Source organism: Dryobates pubescens, chromosome 25 (assembly GCF_014839835.1).
Source record: "Dryobates pubescens isolate bDryPub1 chromosome 25, bDryPub1.pri, whole genome shotgun sequence".
Lineage (NCBI taxonomy): Eukaryota > Metazoa > Chordata > Aves > Piciformes > Picidae > Dryobates > Dryobates pubescens.
In genome coordinates, this window is record NC_071636.1 from 7,995,668 (window position 1) to 8,014,674 (window position 19,007).

Sequence of the window (19,007 nt, forward strand, 5' to 3'; positions counted from 1 at the left end):
CAAGCTGCCAGCTGTGCTGTTGTGCTCTCCATCCTTCAGCAAACAGCTTCAAGCATTGATTTTTGGTGTTTGTATTTTACTGCTCATTTTAGTAACATTGACAGGGACTCCATTTAGTCTAAGACCTAGAAGAAGTCAAACCCAAGGGGTGTCACGTTGTACACTGTGCCCTCTACCAGTACTGGTCGTTTCTTCTGTGATTGTTCTGTCTGAGCTGAGGTTTTCAGTTGGGAATGATCTATCTTGAGGGCACACCTGCCTTTGCAGTTACACACTGGTGGGTGCGGGACTCGAACCTGCGGATCAATCGTGTCAAGGGGGCGGAGCTTCTGCTCAACGGGCGGCGGCGGGAACCAATCAGCAGGTGTAGGGGACGGGGCGGTGCCGTGACGTCAGGGCGAGGGCGCCGGTGGTTTTGGCGGGCGGTGCTGGCGAGGGGCGGGAGACTTCAGGACTGGCGGAGCTGAGGAAGGTTCCGGGAGCGGCGGGGCTGAGGGACGGGGCAAGGCCCAAGAGGTCATAGAGGGCTTGCACACTTGAGCTGGTGGCACCTCAGGGCACTCCTCAGGCCTTGTCGCCCGTGAGAGGCCGCAGGGCCTTGGTCCGTCCCATCCCGGTCAGTTCTCAACGGCTTCCTGCAGGGTTGCCAGATAAGCAACCGTCGCGGCGGGTTACCGGGTACTGCTTACATCAGAGGCACCCTCCATGCTTAGCGTTACAGTCATAAATAGCTACTGCCATTCACCAATGCCTGCGAGACCGCTGATCCCCTGTCCCTTATGAGTTCATCACTGCCACATTCTGCTGCACCCCAGGTAAAAAATGAAAGCGGAGTTAACGATCAGAGCTCTATTTTTAACATGAAAATACTCATTGTACTTCAAACAACTTTAGTTAGGGGCCACGAGCGGTACCACAAGCGCAAGGAACTCTTTTTTTGGGACGGGTCTCTGTAATATAAAAGTATTTTCACTCAAATTCAAACCTCCATTCTTTTCAGAGAATTTTTTGCTTCTTTATGTTGAATTTTGTTCCATGTGTTGCCTTTTGTAGAAACTTAGCTCAAACCTTGAGAACAGCACCATTCAGCAGCAGAGGCAAGAAATCCAGCTTTTAACTGCAGAACTGAAAGATCGTGATAAGGAACTCAGTGACATGGTTGCAGTGCATCAGAAACAGATTCTGGCCTGGGAACGTGATCGGCAGAAAATACTGACTTTAGCAGAACGATGCAATTTGCTGAACAGTAAGTGTGTGTATAAAGAATATGTTCCCCATCCTTTTAAGTACATTGAGGTGCTTAGACCCCTCAGTAACAGCTTTGCATCATGCAAGGATGTATTTCCTACCCTTCAGCCTTAAATTTGGTTGTCTTCTTTCTGAGATCAAATTTCCACGATGACACTAAAGTAATCTGAGCTTGAAAGGGGTGTGGTAACTAGATAGCCCTTTCTTATTTGAATATGTAAATTGTTCTGGCTTCTGTTAAAAAAGTAAATCACCTGATGAAATGGGAAGAGAACAATTTGCTTATTTACTGATGTACCATGGAGCCCCGTGCCCTGAGGTTCTGCTGCACAGCTCTGACGTCCTTCACCAGCCGATCACTTGGCAGTTCTGAACAGCCTTGCTTGACAGGCATGGTACAGAGGTCACCACAGAGTTCATACTCCATGTGACCTGGGTAGCCAGGGAATCCTCCTTCAGAGTATGCAGTGTCAGCATCCATTATTTTAAAACCATTGAATTATTTCTGACATTTGGGAAAATGACATGGCAGCTTTTTTTCTCACCTTGTCTCCTTTATTTTCAGGTGAGCTGAAGAAGAGAAATGAAATCATAAAATCACTGACACAACAGAAGTTTAAAGAGATGTCTCAAAAAGTAACAGATGCAACTGTTCGCTGTCAGGCTCTGGAGGTAGGAGTGGACTCATTTTGCAGTCCATGCATGAGCAGAATGCAAGTGGCATTGGTTTCACTGGTGAATAAACACTTCATGTTAAGGCTCCTGAGCTGCATTTGTCTTTTAGTACAGCACTGTTAGATTAAGGTGCAGCTCTGATTTATTAACAACAACAAAAAAACTAAAGACAAAAAAAGCTTTCCTGACTGTTTGCTTATTGTTGGAGAACACCACTGGAAATCAGCTGGCCTCCAAAAAAGTCAGGCACTGTGACTGCGAGAGGCAGGGCTGATCCCAGTACAGTTCTGCTACTTGGTTAAGAAGTTCCAGATGGTTTTGTTTACAGCTTTTCATTACTGTGATTAACATTCTTAAAATGGTTTAAGGATATGAAAATAATTACTATTTAAGGATTCTAAAATTTTTTTTAAGTGATTGGGCAATTATATGTTTATTGGGATAATTTTCCTTCTGTGTGCAACACAGTGAAGCAGTATTGTGCGCTTTCATCTCTCTAATCGGCTTGACTTCAAGATCTACAGGATATTAAGCCCCTTAATCACAAGCAAGTTGGGTTGTACCAAATTAGGGAACATTTTTTACCCCAGTCCTCTTTTCTCCAGGACCTCACACTGCCATTCATGATGTTCAAAAAAAAAAAAAGTTGTGTACACATTTACTGGAAAAATAGTAACACTGAATCGCTAAATTAGTAGCTGACACTCTTTATTTCTGTTCACTAGGAGAAAAATCAAAGTCTCCACTGCTCAGTTTTTGAACTGTCTGCTAAAGCAGGCCAGCTGCAGGCAAGGGAACAGGAGCTTCTTACGATGCTTAAGCTGAAGGTAACATCTGTTGTCTCATCAGGCACTAAATGTGGTCAGACTGCAGTGCAGTTATTGGTGACTGTACCACAGTGGCTTAGTCACCATTGAGCCCACTGCTGTTTAACTCTTAAGCTTGTTTGAGAAGGGAAAAGTGGTCAACAGACAAACTGGTTTATTTTCATAAACAAGCTTGTTTCCTGGCTTTGATTTTTGGGGTGGGTTTCTGTTTGGTGGTTTGGTTGTTTGTTTTTTTTGTATCAAGAGCTCAGAAGAAAATCAGTGAAGTAGCTGTAACACGGCAGTGTTCCCTCAAAGTCCATGTGCTGAAGATATAACAGTAATCAAGAATAAATTCTATTTGGTGTTTCAGGACGCGGCTATACTTGAAACAACTGATCATGTCACTGAGTTTACATCTAAATTCAGAAAGCTGGGAAGTGCACTGCATGCAGCAGAGGTGGAGAAACTCAATCTCAACAAAAAAGTGCAAGACCTCACACTGAGACTGAAAGAACTGATACTAGAAAGAAATAAGCTGGAAGGTAAATGTTTATACTGGGCACCTAATTCAGTGCAGACCAGTGTGATTCCTTTTCATTTTGGGAAATACTGCATTTTGTTTTAAAGATGATCTCTGTGAAAAGATGAAAGAAAGTAATAAGCAGGAGGAGGAAATCATTCAGCTCAGACAAGAAAATGGCTACCTGAGGGATGAGCTCATGCTTACTGGTAAGTGTGGGCAGTTGGCTTTTCATGGCTTAGCTTTCAACAGCCCAGAAATTTCTGGACAGCAACAGTTCACCAATTGCTGTGAAGGAGGCAGCTTCTTATCTGCCTTTCCTGCAGCTTAATAAGGGTTATGCCTTTGTATTTCAGTCTATGAAAGCAGTATCTAGGGCTGCTGCAGGAACAAAAAGCACAAAGTGTAAAAGCACAAAGTTCACTAATATTATGAGGCATGCAGGAGTGAATGGCTCAGAGGATTCTCTCTTGAAAATTTTTGAGACTTTTATGTCTCCTGTGATATGAATACAATACATGGGAGTGGTGGTGTCCCTTCTGACATACATTGCCTAGAAAATGGTAACCTACTAAAAAGAAGCCACATGAAAAGCTTAAAGCTTAGACCCTAGGAAATTACTATCCCATTCACTCTCTCCCATGTTTGTATGGAAGAATTATGCTTACAAATTCACTTTTTCTCTTATTTAACTGGTGGCTTTGTTTTAAACAGTTTAATATAGAATAGAATAGAATAGAATAGAATAAACCAGGTTGGAAGAGACCTTCAAGATCATCGTGTCCAATATGCAGGACTTGGTAAACAGCTACCTGCTATCTGTTGATAGCTTCACTTTGGGTTTGGATGGAGAGAAATCCTGTATTGCAGTGGATAGAAAGGCAGGCTACTTGTTGCTTACAGACAACCAATATACCTCGAAAGATGATGTGACCAAAGGTGATGTGTTCTGGGAGATGATTTACTTGCCTGTCACTTTTTTTCCTGCCATTACCTTTGAGGCACATTGATCCCATGTCTTCTTGTTTTGAAAACACAGTAGTGGGAAGTATTTCCCAGCACTTCCCTGCACAAAGCACGAATTAGAATTAACTACTGGATTTCCTTTCTGTGGAAGAATCTTAATATGAAAAAGTAAAATTGGTTAATGAAGTAGAATATTGCTGCTAGTAAAATAAAGCTAGGTGCTGGTGAACAGTCTAAGGACTCTGTTCAGTTGTCTTGTGGATTTTGTGCTCTGTTTATTTGGCAGGGAAACAGACCCTGTTGATGTTAAGAAAGTGCTTGTGTTTTGGTTAAGCACCTGTTCCTGCTGCTGCAGACATACACGTTAACAAATGCAATGTACTTGCTCTGTGTCTGTTCAAGTAATGCAAAAGCTGTCTGTGTTTTGAAACAGTTGAGAAAGCAAAGAGAATGGATCAGCTGCTTCAGTTTGCCAAGTCCAAACAAGCACGGACTAACACTGAGCTAGAAAGCTTGCGGCAGGTACAACCCTTATTGTGTTTGCACCCTGAGATTATCAGGGCATTTTTCAATGACGTCATATCTGTGTGGAGCACTATGAAAAAACACTTAGGTCCTGCTGTTTGTAATTAAGATTTAAAATAAATAAATGTTGCCATTTCTGCCATGCTTGGGATCCCTAGGGAATGTTGATTATTATATATTTTTGTTGTTGGTGGTGGTTAAAATGAAAACTCCAAGGTACAAGTCTTTGTATTTGTATGGTGCTTTTAGCCTTTTTTGTGTAGTTGTATTTGCTTGGTCCTACAGTGAGTAAATACCTCCCTCACAGCGGTAAAGTTGGGCATCCAGTTGAGATAACCATTCATTGGGGTGTGTGTATAACCAGAGGAGTCATGTGAAGGGCAGTGGGAATGGGGTAGGCTGCTTCACATATGTGTCCAAGGTGAACTTGTGCAGCACAAAAGGATGTGGTGTTCTGTAAGATTTGTTTGTCCTAAGAAACTTAAGCCTGCTGTTTCCACTTCTGAGGTTCCCAAGGTGTTGTCATTGCAATGATTGGTGTGTTGTCTTCTATGGTGGCTTACAAAAAATTGTAGAATCGTAGAATGGTTTGGGTTGGAAGGGACTTTAAAGATCATCTAGTTCCAACCCCTCTGCCATACCCCTGGCAGGTTCATCTACTACTACACCAGGTTGCTTAAGGCCTCATCCAACCTGGTCTTGAACACTTGCAGAGCTGGAGCCTCCACAGCTTCTCTGGGGAACTTGTTCCAGTGCCTCACCACCATCATGGAAAAGAATTTACTCCTAATGTAGGTCCAGCTTCTTCCAGTTTGAAGCCATTATCCTTCATTCTGTCACTCCATGCCTTGACAAAAGTTCTTCTCCAGCTCTCCTGTAAGCCCCTTCAAATACTGGGAGGCTGCTCTAAGGTCTTCCTGAAGCCTTCTGTTGCCCAGGCTGAATAACCACAACTGTCTCAGCCTGTCCTCATAGAAGTGCTCCAGCCCTCTGATCATCTCCATGGTCCTCCTCTGAACTTGCTCTAACAGTCCCATGTCCTTGTGTTTGGGTGCTCTAGAGCTGGACACAGGCCTCCAGGTGGGGTCTCATGAGAGCAGAAGGGGAGAATCACCCCCTTCAACCTGCTGCCCATGGTTCTGGGGATGCAGCTCTACAGTGAAAGCCAAATGCCACTGTCATCATTCCATGTCCTGTAATTCTACATAACTTTGACTAACATCATAATAACATGTATTAAATATCCAGTAACAGTAATGATACTGTATTGGTGGGTCAGTGTGGTTCCATTTTAGAAGACCACTGCAGCCTGCAGAAATACTATTTATTGACACAAAACTTTTCCTAAATACATGCAGAGATGACCCCCCTAGATTTGGAAGTCTTTGACAGTAGTTTGATTACAATTAATGGTTTATGAGAATGTTTTAAGGGTATTTTTGGAAGGGTATTTTTGTTAATACCTGATGATAATGTTCCTTCACTGCAGACTTTCACTAATGAGCATTACTATCTTTAAACAGATCTACCTAAAACAGCAGTGTGACTTGCAATTTCTTCATGTCAGTTTGGAGAGCTGTCAGGAATTAAGGCAAAAGCATGAAGCAGCAGCTCATGAAGGGAGGTAATTTCTTTTCTCTCTTTGTTTTTCATTGGTTTACTTCCAGAGAAAGACTTCACTGTTCAGCCACAACTAACATCCTAAATGAGATGTGTGCTGTGTCACGATGGCTTTGCTGGTCTCAACCACAAATGTCCAGTGAAGCTGTCATACCTTTTTTCACTTGGTCAGGAGACACCCTGAGTATCAGTCACAGAATAAAAGGCTGTCTGCAGGCCAGGCAGTTAATGTTTTAGAAATGGAGTAGGCTGGAGGTAGGGGTGTTAATCTGGCCTGCTGCTACTTTTGTTTAAAAATCAAAGTTTATTGTGCTTTCAGTTAAGGAAGTTGATGCATATCCTGGAGGTTCAGACAGAACCACCACACTTTATAAAACTCTCAGACTGATTTTGGAAAGTAACAGCCAAGTCTGGCCAGGCTTTAGCTGGGTTTTGGCAGGATACAGCTGCCTGTTGGTATATGAAGTACCACAGAGCCATGGCTACAGCCACTGGTTAATGTATAGCTTTAACCTTCAGTACAGTTATGTGTGGTCTTTAAATGCAGCATTCTGACTGTTTCCTTTGTCATGCTGTTGTAGCACAGATCTGACATTCTCTGCCCCTGAAAATAACAGCGAGACACACTTGGTTAGTTCTGAGGGCAGCCACGAGGTATACAAGGAGTGTAGAAATGAGCAGGTTCCAAAAAGTAGGGTAAAAACCACCTCCAAGATGTGTGAAGTAGATAATAGACTGTTACTGGATGCATCAGGCTCAGAAGGAACTACCTCAGAGCACTTAAACCAAGAAGTTGTGAAAGTCTTGTCTGCCCTTACAGAAGAAGAAAAGCAAGATGTTGCATCAAGCAGTTATGAGCTAGACAGCAAAGCATTTTGTGAGGCAAACAACACAATGCCATTGAGAAACAGGGAAATTTCTGATAATGAAGTGGAAAGCAGAGACCAGCAAACCTTTGAGTCATCTTTACCTGAAAGTGGGCATTGGCCTAATAGCAGTTCCTGTGTGGAGTTGCAAAGTACTTTGACCCAGAACACCAACACATCTGACAAAACTGATAGTGAAAATAAAACCTGGGAAGAGAGAACTGAAATTCTGTTTTACCAAAAGAGCAGAGAGGCTCCTGCTGCCATTCACAAGTCTGAATCTGATTCCTCTAGTGATAACTTCAATATGAAAAAAGATGCCAGGTGGAAGCCAGTATCAGATCTGGAATGGCTGGAGAGTTTCAAACCCATAAATGGTGATGGAAGTACATGGCATGGAGAAGATTGCAGCTGTCTCAAGACTGAACAAGAGATGAAATGTGTCAGCTCAGAAAGGTTATGTGTTTGTTACCTTTAAGAAATAGAGAAGTACAAGCTAGAGTTATGTAGAAACTTGGGTGGGAAAGCTCTCAGTGATTTGTGTTATCTCAAGTGATGTTTAAAGTGACTGCTGGTTTAAAATTGGAAAGTAGTAAATTTAAAATGAGTTAAAATAGGTCTAAAGTATTATGATTCTTTTTTATGCCTTTATTTTTTGCATCTCTTATCCCCAAGAGTTGTGTGGGCAGAATAAGCTGCAACACCACAAAACTTGTCAAAGTTGATTGAGAAAAATGGAGGTTGTAAAAAAAAAAAATCTTAACATTTCTTTCATTCCCAGATGCTGCTTGTAAATTTGGTGGGTAAGATATGTTCTGGCCAGAACTGGCCTTATACAGTGATGCTTCTGTAAGGCAAGAAACAAACCTCAATTTTATATGGAGCTTTAGGGACTGTGTTATTTCTGCTGAGAAATCACACAGTGGCTGGGCAGGAATGTAGGACACAGCTCCTTCAGCACAGGTTGCTTTTGTCACTTGGGGCAAGAAAAGGAGATGGCAAGATCTAAAGGACAGCAATCTGTCCATTCTCCAGTGCATCATTGTGGGACTCCATCCTTGGATTTCTGTTCAGGGAGGAAAAAGGATGTGTGGTTGGGGATGAGCAGAGTGAGGTTTCTAATCCTGGGAAGTGCTGGAAAAATACTCAGGTGTCTCAGTGGAATTGGAAAGTATCCAAGATATAAATGCTGCTTTGCATTTATAGAAGTGGCTTTATGCCTGCACAAGCAAGGCTTTCAGAGCTCTAACTTTCTATGGATTTGTTGTGTTGGTTTCTCTATTTCCTTTCCAAAAATTGACTGACTTAGCAGCTCTATTTTAGAAGGATTTCTGAAGTTTTACAGAGATTTCATAGCTGCCTTTTAGACAGAGGAAGAGGAGGAGGAGGAGCTTTTCGGCTGCTAGTTTGACCAGTAGAGTGAATGAGCAGCTGTTTAAACCTGCTAAGGATTTTAGCCAGCCAGTCTGCCCAATGTCCAAATTAATGATATGGAATGTTTTGGAATGGAACTATCTGATGTAGGGATGCTTTCCTTCTGTCTTGGTTTCAAACAAAAATATTAGTATTATGGAAGTGGTTACTGCAGTGAGAGAGACCTGTTCAGAGACAAGGTGAATGGGCAGCCATTGAAAAAGAATGCTGTTCTAGCACATTCCCACTCTGCTTAGCTGAGCTTCACTCTGTGTGGACTCTAGTTTCCACTCTCCATAAATCATTAAAAAGACTCTATTCCCTGTACATTTACCCTGACCTTTCTTGCCTGCTTCCCCAGCAGCACAAGTGGTACCCTACCATCCCTCCAAATCCCTTTTGGGGCTGAATGATGGAAACTGCTTTCACTTTTTGTCTTACCCCTAAGGGAATTTTAAGGGAGAAGAAACCAATACAAGCCAGGCAGTGCAGACAGGGCAGATATCCTTCAGTAAAGGAGGGCTCTCTGCCCAGCTGGGATTTGCTGCTGAGCTATCAAGTTTTCTCAGTGCCCACATTTGGTCCTTGGGGCCCTGTAATTGGGTTGGGATTGTCTTAGTGTAAATCCCAGCCTCTGCTCTCCAGCTTCTGCTGGCTCTGATTTGCCACTGAATAAATTCTCACCCCATAAACAGGAGGAAGGCAGTAGGATTGCAGTCTGCAATGTGGGTTTCTGGGAAGGCATTAATGGCAGAGACCAAACACAACATTCCTTCTGGGACTCGAATCTGGATCCTCCAGTTTTCCATTGCTGGCTTCATAGTGCTGATGATGTATTTTGTGTGTAGGGAAGGGTGCTGGCACCTCCCTGTCAGCCCAGCAAATATTTTTGACATGAGTTCTTGAATTCTGGAACAGCCAACAAGAAGGTTATTAACACAGTCAAATACCTTATCCAACTGCAAGAGGGATTGTGAAATAGCGTAGTGCCGGAGTAATTTCTGTGTGCTCTGACTTAGTGACTTCATTTGCGTCGAAACAACATTTGCTGCCTTTGTATTTTTACACTCAGTTCCAGTTTTAAAGCTGGAGTGTCAGCAGCTACTTGTTAAGTCTACTACTGCTGGACTAAGCCACCCGTTCCTTGAGCTGTCTCCCTACCTCAAAATCAAATGGGTTTCTATCCTCCCTCCCAGCCTGTGTGTTCAAAACTGGTTGTGTTCATTGCATCTCCTCACATCCTCTGTTTTAGGCAGCTACAGCTTGTTCCTTCGCATCTCTCCAGAGCCTTTCCTTGTCACAAGCACACAAACAGGAGCTTTTCTCTCTTAAAAGAAAGTCTGTTGTGTCCCCAGAGAAGTGAAATGAGACACAGCAGGCACTTGGAGCTGGCATCTCTCATGAGGGCTTTTTCTTAGGTTGAATGTCATTTAAAAATAACCCTTTCTGTAACACTCTTGCCAGATACGGACTGCGGTGTTCCACCAAAATAAGCACCTAAAGAATATTTAATGAGATGTAAATGTGAAGGTAGTATTTTCTTTACAGTTTTCTTTAATTATTTACCCCACCCAGGCAGTGCTAACACTGTGCTTGTTTTGTTCAGGAGCGTGAGGAATACAGAAGTGCTTTATTTTAGGGCCCTGGCTGCTATTTCACTCTTTTAAAAGACTGTATGAAGTGGAAATTAGCAGCTGAAAGTGAAATTCACTGCATAGCTTACAACTGCTAGCAGAAACCAGAGCACGTCTCTGTACAAGCCACAGACAGCGCTGAGTGAAAACACAGCCTAGGGAGCACAAGGGCTTAGCTAGGTGCTACTGGGCTCCTGTACTGCTGGAGTAGGTGATCAAGAGAATTTCAGGTGTGCTACAGCCTTTATCATTTCTAGTGTTGGTTTGTGGTTAATTGATGCTGGAGCTGAGTGAGGGGTTTGGCACATTTTGATACAATAGTGATTTCAGGAATTGAAATTGAGAATGGTTTTTCTCCAGGGTAGGCTAGAAGAAAGTTAATTTTAGTGGGGGGGATTTGGCATATTTTGTGATGTCAGGAAATGAAATTGAGAATGTTTTTTGTCTCCAGGGTAGGCTATAAGAAAGTTAATTCTAGTGGGGAAGGTGTGACAAAAAGCTTCAATTGTTTGACACGCTTATTAAGAGCTAAAGGACTTTTGTACTAGGACAAGCTTGGGGTAGCTGTTAGTCAGTGTTGGACAGTAAGGATGGGCAGGGTATGATTTGTTGTTTTAGCTGTTGTTTAAATTGCTTTTCACATATTCCTGAATGCACTTAGATATACCTAGTGCTAAATCAAGGGGTTTGTTTTGCTTTAAAACCTAGGGGAAGATGTACCCCAATAGATTGTATGCTTCAGCTCCAACTTGAAATGTTAGTCAGGCAACTGAGGTTTGGGTTTGATCACAGATTGCCCCAAACAGCCTTTCACAGTTTACTGCTGTATTTAAGAAAAAACAAAACAAAGCCTCTTTGGGAAAGCTCTCCTGTGATGTCCAAGTGAGATGATGGTTCTACAAGACTCTGAAATTCCCTTGAAAAGTACAGCTACAAATATAAATTTGCTTAATGGTTGATTTAAAAGGGGGGGTGGGGGGGAAGAGGGAAAAAAAGGAGTAGAGTCCTGGGAGAAGAAAGTGTACAAGAGTACTGGGAGGAACCAAACACTGCCTTTTGTGTGCTCTCTGCAAGGTTAAATAGATACCTGAGCACATGGTAGAGTAGCTGTTCTTGAAACTGCTTGAATGTCAAACTGTGCTCAGAGGATGAAACTGATCTAGTGAAGCTGTTAAACATGGAAACCACACTGAGGAACAGAGTAATCTCACATGCCTGATGGTTTTCTTGGCTCAGGGCCCATAATTTTTCATGTTGTCCCATGTTTTTCCTTTGAAAGCTTCAAAAGGATTGTGATACCATGTCTGGCAATGTCTTATTTTTTTAACAGAGGAGACAATGTGGATCTGGGTTCTTTTCACTCGGATTCTATCTGTTTGACATCCACCCAGAAAAGAGACAAGTCTCAAACATGTGAGAAATTCTCTGATGAAGACTTCCCTCTGGAGATCAATCACCTTTCAGTGACTAAGCCAGCAAGTAGATGCTGCAGAACTACCACGGACCAAGTCAGTATTTTATTGCTGAATGTACTTCATTCATTTTAAGGCAAATTGTGACTGATGATAGGAAAGCAGATACCTGGCAGCATGAAAGACTCAAATGATGAGACATCAGGCTTAAATCAAAGGTGGCAAAATATTTTTTCTTAAGTATTTCCTTGTTATCTCAGTATGTTTTGAACAGTGTAAGTGAGTTAAAAAAAAAAGAAGAAGAAAGATAAGGTTTTGAATTGAAAGTCTTTGGGATTATAAATGCTGGGTAATTGGTAATTCCAGTAAAGCACAGTATCTGAGTATGCTTGGAAACAGTTCTTAGAAGCTTTTGGACATTGGGTTTTTTTCTCTTGTTCTGCCTGGTTTTCCCTCTCTCTCATATCTTTCTTTGTTCTCTCCTTCTTCAGTGAGGTGCTGCTGTGTGTGCACCTCATATACAAGCATCTGAAGATGTTAAAAAGCTGACACTAGGGAAGGACCTCTGTGTTTGTTAGAAATACCAGCATCTAGCATCAGGAGCAGTGTTCTGTTGTAGTAATTTGAACTGAGATGTTTCAGAATGAAAGATGCTGATTCTTCCTATGTTATAATCCTTTGATGTATTTCAAAGAGATCGTTTCATAACTTTGCCTGGCTTTCTGTCTCCTCCAGGACACCAGTTCCCCCATGAGCAAGCTGCAGCGTGCGCTGGCTGAGTATCGACAGATGGTTGCTGATCTGGAGCTTAGCACTCTCCTCCAAGCGACCCCTCACTGCAGTCCTAACAGCAGCAATGCTGATAGGGTATATATGGCTCTTCCATGATTTAAGTGGCCAGGAGTTGTGACTGTGAACATCTTCTCCTTTATACTTGATTTTGCTATGATATTATACACAACATCCTCATCAGGCTTTGCTAAAGAGAAAATTCCTGCATACCTTAACATTAAGTGCTTGGATGTTTTTATGGGATTCCTTATGGCTTTCAGGGTCATGACAGGATTTGACTTCTGCATGTGTCTAAACAGATGGGAGGAAGAAGTCATTTTGGAGCAAGCTGTGGGAGGTCTAGAGAAAATCAAACACCAGTATGACTTGGATTCAGAAGCAGTTGGTTATGCTAGGGGTGTTCGTGGAAAGGAGGACAGTATAGGAATAGGTGATACATAGAATAGTTTTGTATATGAATTTAAACCAGACTCTCAGCTTAAATAAGTTTAGGGGGGTTGTGGGCTGATAGTTTTAGTTCCTTCGTTGCAGGGTCAGAGAATGCACTTGATGGTCAAAGAAAATAACTGTGTGTAGCTGCCATGGCAGTTTATTTTCTGAGCATGAGCGCTGATAGGGAGTTTCTGTCTGGAGTATGTGGGCAGGAGAGGCCGTTTATTTGCTTCATAAATATCCTTCATAATTTCTGCCTCATTTGGCAAGGAGATTGTCTCACTTATTGGTAGAAATGAGTAAGCATGGGGTGATCTCAAAGGGAGAATGTAGTCTTCTGTTTTGAAGTGGACTCCTAACATGGACACGGCTTGCTGAAACCTCAGCTTTCTCCTGAGAGGTACTGCTTCTGAAAATGTTGCACTTCTTTTGTCCTTAGATGAACTTGAGCAGAACAGTGTTACTGTAAGCAACAGACAAAGCAATTTTGATAACATTCACAACCATAAACCCTTAGCTGTGCTGGGACTGATGGACAGAGGAGTGCCAGCATTTGCATCAGCTGAAAGGATATTTTGTTCTGAAGTTCATCTGCAGCATTTCATTCAGCATGAAAGACAGCAGCAGTGTAGTCTTCTGCAAAGACTGTCTTGTAGGAGGGATTCCTGAAAAGCTCTCTACAAAACAGTGGTTGCTTGTGGCCGTTGCCCAGCCCCATCAGCTGTCTGGCTCCTGCTTACTGGTTGGCACATCTCAGCTCGGCTCAACCGGCTGTGCCTTAGTAGTGAGCATGTCTCTGCTTTAGAACCTGGTACTGCATTTTTGAGCTTGGAAATTGGCTTCTTGTTCAGAACGATTGCTGTAGTGGATAGAAAATAAAGCAGGCTGGTATTTGCTGGCAGAATTAGCTTCTGAACCACATCAGTAGAACTTTGATCTACTTTCAGAGGGGTTCTGGGTAAAAACTTGCCAAGCGTGTTTTGGTTAATCTATGCAGGCCAACTAATCTGTGCTTAAAACCAGGTTTACCTGCAGCTATTTAAAACTGCACTTTAAAACATCATACATATCAAATAGAACCCTTTAGAATTGATCAGTAAGAATTTGTACATTGTTGGATTCTGTGCCCTGCTTGTGGGAGGGAGGAGAAGAGGGGAATTAAAAAGTGTCTCTGCTGCTCACCACTTTGAACCTGGTGACTCTGTGATGTTTATGATCTGAGTTCCTTGGGTTTTGCTTTACAATGTAGACACCAGAACTTGCAGAGGCTCTTCACGGAACCCAGTTATCTGCTGCAGAAGAAAGGGATACATTCTCTTGTCTGTGATGTTCTGTGAGCATGAAGGTATTTTCAACTCAATTTTATTTCTCATTGTTGGTTTTTGGTGGGTTTTTTTGTTTCCCTCTTTTATAAATACATCTGCAATATTAATACAAGTTATGGACTTCTGAGATGAGTCTGCAACAAGGTCCTAAGTGCACTCCTGAATGCATTTCCAATAAAACCCTTGTGAGTACTGGAATTGCAAACAGATACTAAGGCAGCAAATAATACCTTTAGTCAAACAATTAAACTTCTCTCGAGCATTTCCCTCGTCCTCTGAGCAGTCAGATCTCTCAGCACCATTCCAAGTACCTGCACACTGCTTATTGTGGTTAAAATCCTTCTGTGTGTTACAGATAACAGGATCAAGGATATGAACATTGTTGAGTAAGAGATGGGGAAGTGTTTTTCTGTGTCACAGCCAAGGGCTGTTTTAGCATATTGTTCCTGGGCTCAGAGCTCCAAAAGTAGAAGGTATTGAATAGAGCTGCTTCAGAATATAGAACACAGCCTTACCCATAGCAGGTTTTTGTTTTTGAATCAGGAAGTTTCTCACTCTCTGACCATTTGTTTTGCTGATGTGAATTGGATGCTTGCAGTAGGCACCGTGTTGTCTGGTTCTGTGGACAAAAGAGTAACCAGATATGGTTAGAATGCCCACTTGAAACTGAATAGGATCTAGCAACAATGTGGAGAAAAAAATGACAAAAAAGAGAAATCTCCCAGTGCAGACACAACCCAAGCACATGTCTGGAAAGGGAAGTTACTACACAGAAAGCTGGAGTGCAAAGCTGTAGGGCACTGGATTTCTCATACTTACTAACTTTAATCCAGTGAGAGCTGATGCTCAGTTTGTCTCCCTTGGTGTATTCAAATTTCAGTCCCTGAACTGCTTCTTCCCTGTGGAGCAAACCCCCCCTGTGCCACTGGGGGAGTGGTGGTGGTTTGTAGCACCCTTGTATTCTGCTGTTTCTGCATTAAGTCGAGAGACACTAATAAGTCTTCTGTCAGAGTGAGTTGGGTCTGCTGGGCACACTAATGGGGCTCTCATAGGAAGTGGGTGCTGAGTAACTGGAATGCTAGGCCTTCCATCAGAACATTACAGCGGAGTAGAGAGCTGCTCTTCTAAAAAGAGCCCTACAGTAAAAGAAGCTGGAGGTTTACAGATCGAAGCCAGCACTGTGACTTGCATCCTGAAAGCACTGATGTTAAAAAGTTCAGGAGCAAATCCCCAAAACTGCTGAGCACCATGCTGATACAGCAGAGTGCTGAGCGTGTGCTCAGCCCACAGCAATCATCTCATTTGCTTCAAGTGAGAAAGAGCTGGTGCGACAAACATACCCACAAGCCACTGTAGATCCACGGCAAGGATTAGTGACTTTGCAAGACACTGGCTGCTGCATAATTCTTATTTTCTGCCTTTACTAAAGGGCTTTGAATCACTGTGAGGAGTTAACTCCAAAGCAGCTTTTGCAGAGTTAATAGGACCAGAAATGATTCAAGTTTGTTCAATTTCATATAAAGATGTGATTGAACTGATTAGGTTGGGTTTATTTTTCTTTAGTGCTTTGCAATCACTTGCAGGCAGGTGCACTGATAAACATTAGGTTAATTTCCTCACCAGGCATGTTCAGCAGTCACCTTGTTCTTCCTTTAGAGAAAGAGTGGGTGGGGGAAGAGGTGAAGAACAAAAGAGGAAAGCAGTGAGGAAATAGATATGTTTTAAGTTCTGGACACCGGAACATGTGCCATTGGTCATAAACTGTGAGTCAGTACCTGGCTGAGGGCACAAAGATTGCTCCTTTGTGCAAAACAACCTGGGAAGGTTTTATTTCGCAACGCTGCAGTGGTGTCCCTGAGTCTGTTGCCTTTCTGTGGAGTGCTTGGTTTACCTTTCTTCTCTTTGTGCTTTTATTCTACCTTTCTGTTCTGTTTGCAGTGTGAAAATTCACAGAGTGAATTGTCACATGTGATCATTTCAGATAATTCAGAGGAACTTTTCCTTTCTTCTAATACAGGTCTTTGCCCTCCTGCAGTGGCTGAAGAAGTTTCCAGTGCGGAATTAATTTTGAGAACTGAAGACCATCAACCCATCAGCTGCAATGGAAAGTTACCTCATTTTTTTTCCATGGTTCTTTTGAGTGTTTGAAAGGCTCACAAGTGGCATATACTCTGCAGGAGTATATTTTATCTTGAAATAAAACACAGAATTATGCCAAGAGTAACAAAACTATTTTTATAGCTGAGAGCTCAGGTTAAATACTGGCTTGTTTTGAAGAGTCTTAAGTGTGTGGCTGTTACAACATAGGAACTATTTTTCTGACTCCTTTTTTTTTTATGGTGGCTCAGAAATATTTATAGAGTATGACACAGCCGAGCATTCCTTGTTTTGTTAGTTCATTGTTTTTGTTCTGGACTTCTTGCCATGTAGGGAGAGCTTAATAATGTTTATAGGAAGTTCCCAATTAGTCTTGTAACCAGGAACTGCCTCTGACATTGTTGAAAGGGGAAAGCTGGCACCCCAAGTTGGGCACCCTGGCCCCTTCCCCAGGCTGGAGCTATTTATTCAGGGTCAGGTGTGTGGATGGGCTCTGTTAGCACCCTGCAGCATGATCTGACTGGCTTACAGTTTTTAAACTGTTTTTATCTTTGACTATCAGGCAAGATGTGCTCCATTATAACAATCTGAACACAAATTTTAACTAAAAGATCAAATCAGTTAATAAAGGCAATGCCTTTGGTATCTTTCTTGCCTATTTATCAGACAGTCCAACACATTTAATATTTAATTTATGATGGTTCCCTGGGTTGTATGATGTCAACTGCTGGAGTTGTGCGTGGGCTGCTCCCTCCTGTGGGGTTTGAGTGTTTTGAGACACTCAAGCCAAGCCCCCACTGCTGAGTGCTGTACCAGCAATTTCCCTGCGTGGGGGTAGCACTAAGGGGTGGGAGCCTCTGGCTCTATCCACTGCCACAAATTAATTACAGTGAAATACAACACTCACACCATGGTTTCCCATGGTTAACTCTTGCATATAATTTTCTCTTTTCTCTTTAATTACCTTTAATTCCTTCCTGTATTAATGGCCTCAAAATTAGTTGACCCATTCTGATCATAGCTGCTGTCCTCCAGCCTTTTCCCCTCCTTGTCCACAAACATTACCCACAGAGGGAATCACAGCTTCTCAGGTTATATTCAGGTTTCCACAAGCTTTTGAAGCTGGAAAGCTTGATTCCTCTACCTGCAGAGAGACTTTACAGGCTCCATCCCCAAAATCTGCAGCTGTGGTTGGGACAAAAATTTTCACCATAAAGCCACTAGTAGCAATACCACAGTGCTTGTGCTGAAGCTGTCCAGCTATACCCCATGTCAAGCCCAAGAGGATTTTGTGTTTAGACTGCCCTGAGTTTGTGGGATAGGAAGAAGGGGAATGTTTGGGTTCATTTATTCAGCCACCAAGTGACTTAGAAACCAACTGTGTTATCTACCACCCTTTGAGGCTCATCTGGAAAATGAAGCTGCCCCAAACTCAGCTGCCTTATTTCTGGAAGCATTACCAGTTCCCCAGGGAGGACCTTTGCTATTGTATTCTCCTACTGAATTATTATTGAAGAAAACAAAGCTTCTGTTCAGCTCCGGCCTGCTCCTCGCAGGGGTGGATGTGTGCTCTGCTGTCTGACTGTTTTTTAAAGGGAAGACCAAGAATCATAGAATCACAGAATTATTTGGGTTGGATGGGAGCTAAAGGTCATCCACGCCAAGCCCCCTGCAGTGAGCAGGGACATCAACTCGATCGAGTTGCTCAGAGCCTTGTCCAACCTGACCTGGAATGTTTCCAGGGATGGGGCATCTATCATCTTTCTGGGCAACCTGAGCCAATGTCTCACCACCCTCAGTGTAAAACATTTCTTCCTTAGCACTAGGCTAAACTTTTAGTTTAAAGTCATCATCCCATGTCCTGTCACAACAGGCCCAACAGGTCCATGGCTCTCATGTGTTGAAGACTCCAGAACTGGACCTAGCACTGCAGGTGGAATCTCAGCAGAGCGGAGCAGAGGGGCAGAATCCTTTGACCTGCTACCCCTGCTGTTGGGTCTGTGCTGTGAGTCTGCACTGCTGGGGAATGTCCAGCTTTTCATCTATTAGTGCCCCCAAGTCCTTCTCTGCAAGGCTCTTCTCCAGTCCTTCATCCTCAGCCTTAATATCAAAGACTGCCCAGATCCAGGTGCAGATCTTGCACTTGGCTTGGTTGAACCTCATCAAGTCCACACAGATGTGCTTCCCAAGCTTATCCAGGTCTCTCTGGATGGCATCCCAGCATGCTGTCCCTCAGGTAGGTAGTGATGAAGCTTCAAGTCTCTTTAATGTGAGTTTGTGGGGTTTATTTAGAGAAGGATGAAGAAAGAGTTTCTTCTGCTGGTAGGATGGAGAACAGCAAACTGTAGCAGAGGGGGAAGAGAAAATCCTAAGAATCCCTTTGATTGGAAAAGACCTTTATGATCACCGCATACAACCACGATCTAACTACCAAGTCTGGTGCTAAACCATGTCCCTCAGCACTACAACCCTGCAGCAAGATGAACCGTTGCGGCCGTTGCTGCAGCGTACCTGGGCTTGTGGATCCTGGGTAGGGCCTCCCCGTCTTTCGCCCGGCGAGAGGCGAGGGGCCGGAGCGGAGCCGCCGGGCTCCCACCTGGGTGCGGGTGGGCGGGGCCGTGCGCGGCCGGCAGAGGCGCTGCGGAGCGGAGCGCGGCGCAGTGCGCGGCCGGG

The 19,007-nt window shown here is 43.1% G+C and overlaps 1 protein-coding gene across 1 annotated transcript; it reads left to right on the forward strand.

Annotated features, from left to right (window-relative positions):
- Positions 1-233: 233 nt before the first annotated feature.
- CCDC62 (coiled-coil domain containing 62) lies at positions 234-16,767 on the forward strand. Its single transcript, XM_054173289.1, has 13 exons — positions 234-431; positions 1,054-1,246; positions 1,814-1,920; positions 2,649-2,750; positions 3,103-3,274; positions 3,360-3,461; positions 4,652-4,740; positions 6,267-6,367; positions 7,524-7,685; positions 11,607-11,784; positions 12,424-12,555; positions 14,162-14,257; positions 16,255-16,767. Exons 1-12 carry the CDS (start codon positions 234-236, stop codon positions 14,237-14,239), a joined length of 1,614 nt encoding a protein of 537 aa, XP_054029264.1. The 3' UTR covers positions 14,240-14,257; positions 16,255-16,767.
- The last annotated feature ends 2,240 nt before the right edge of the window (positions 16,768-19,007 follow it).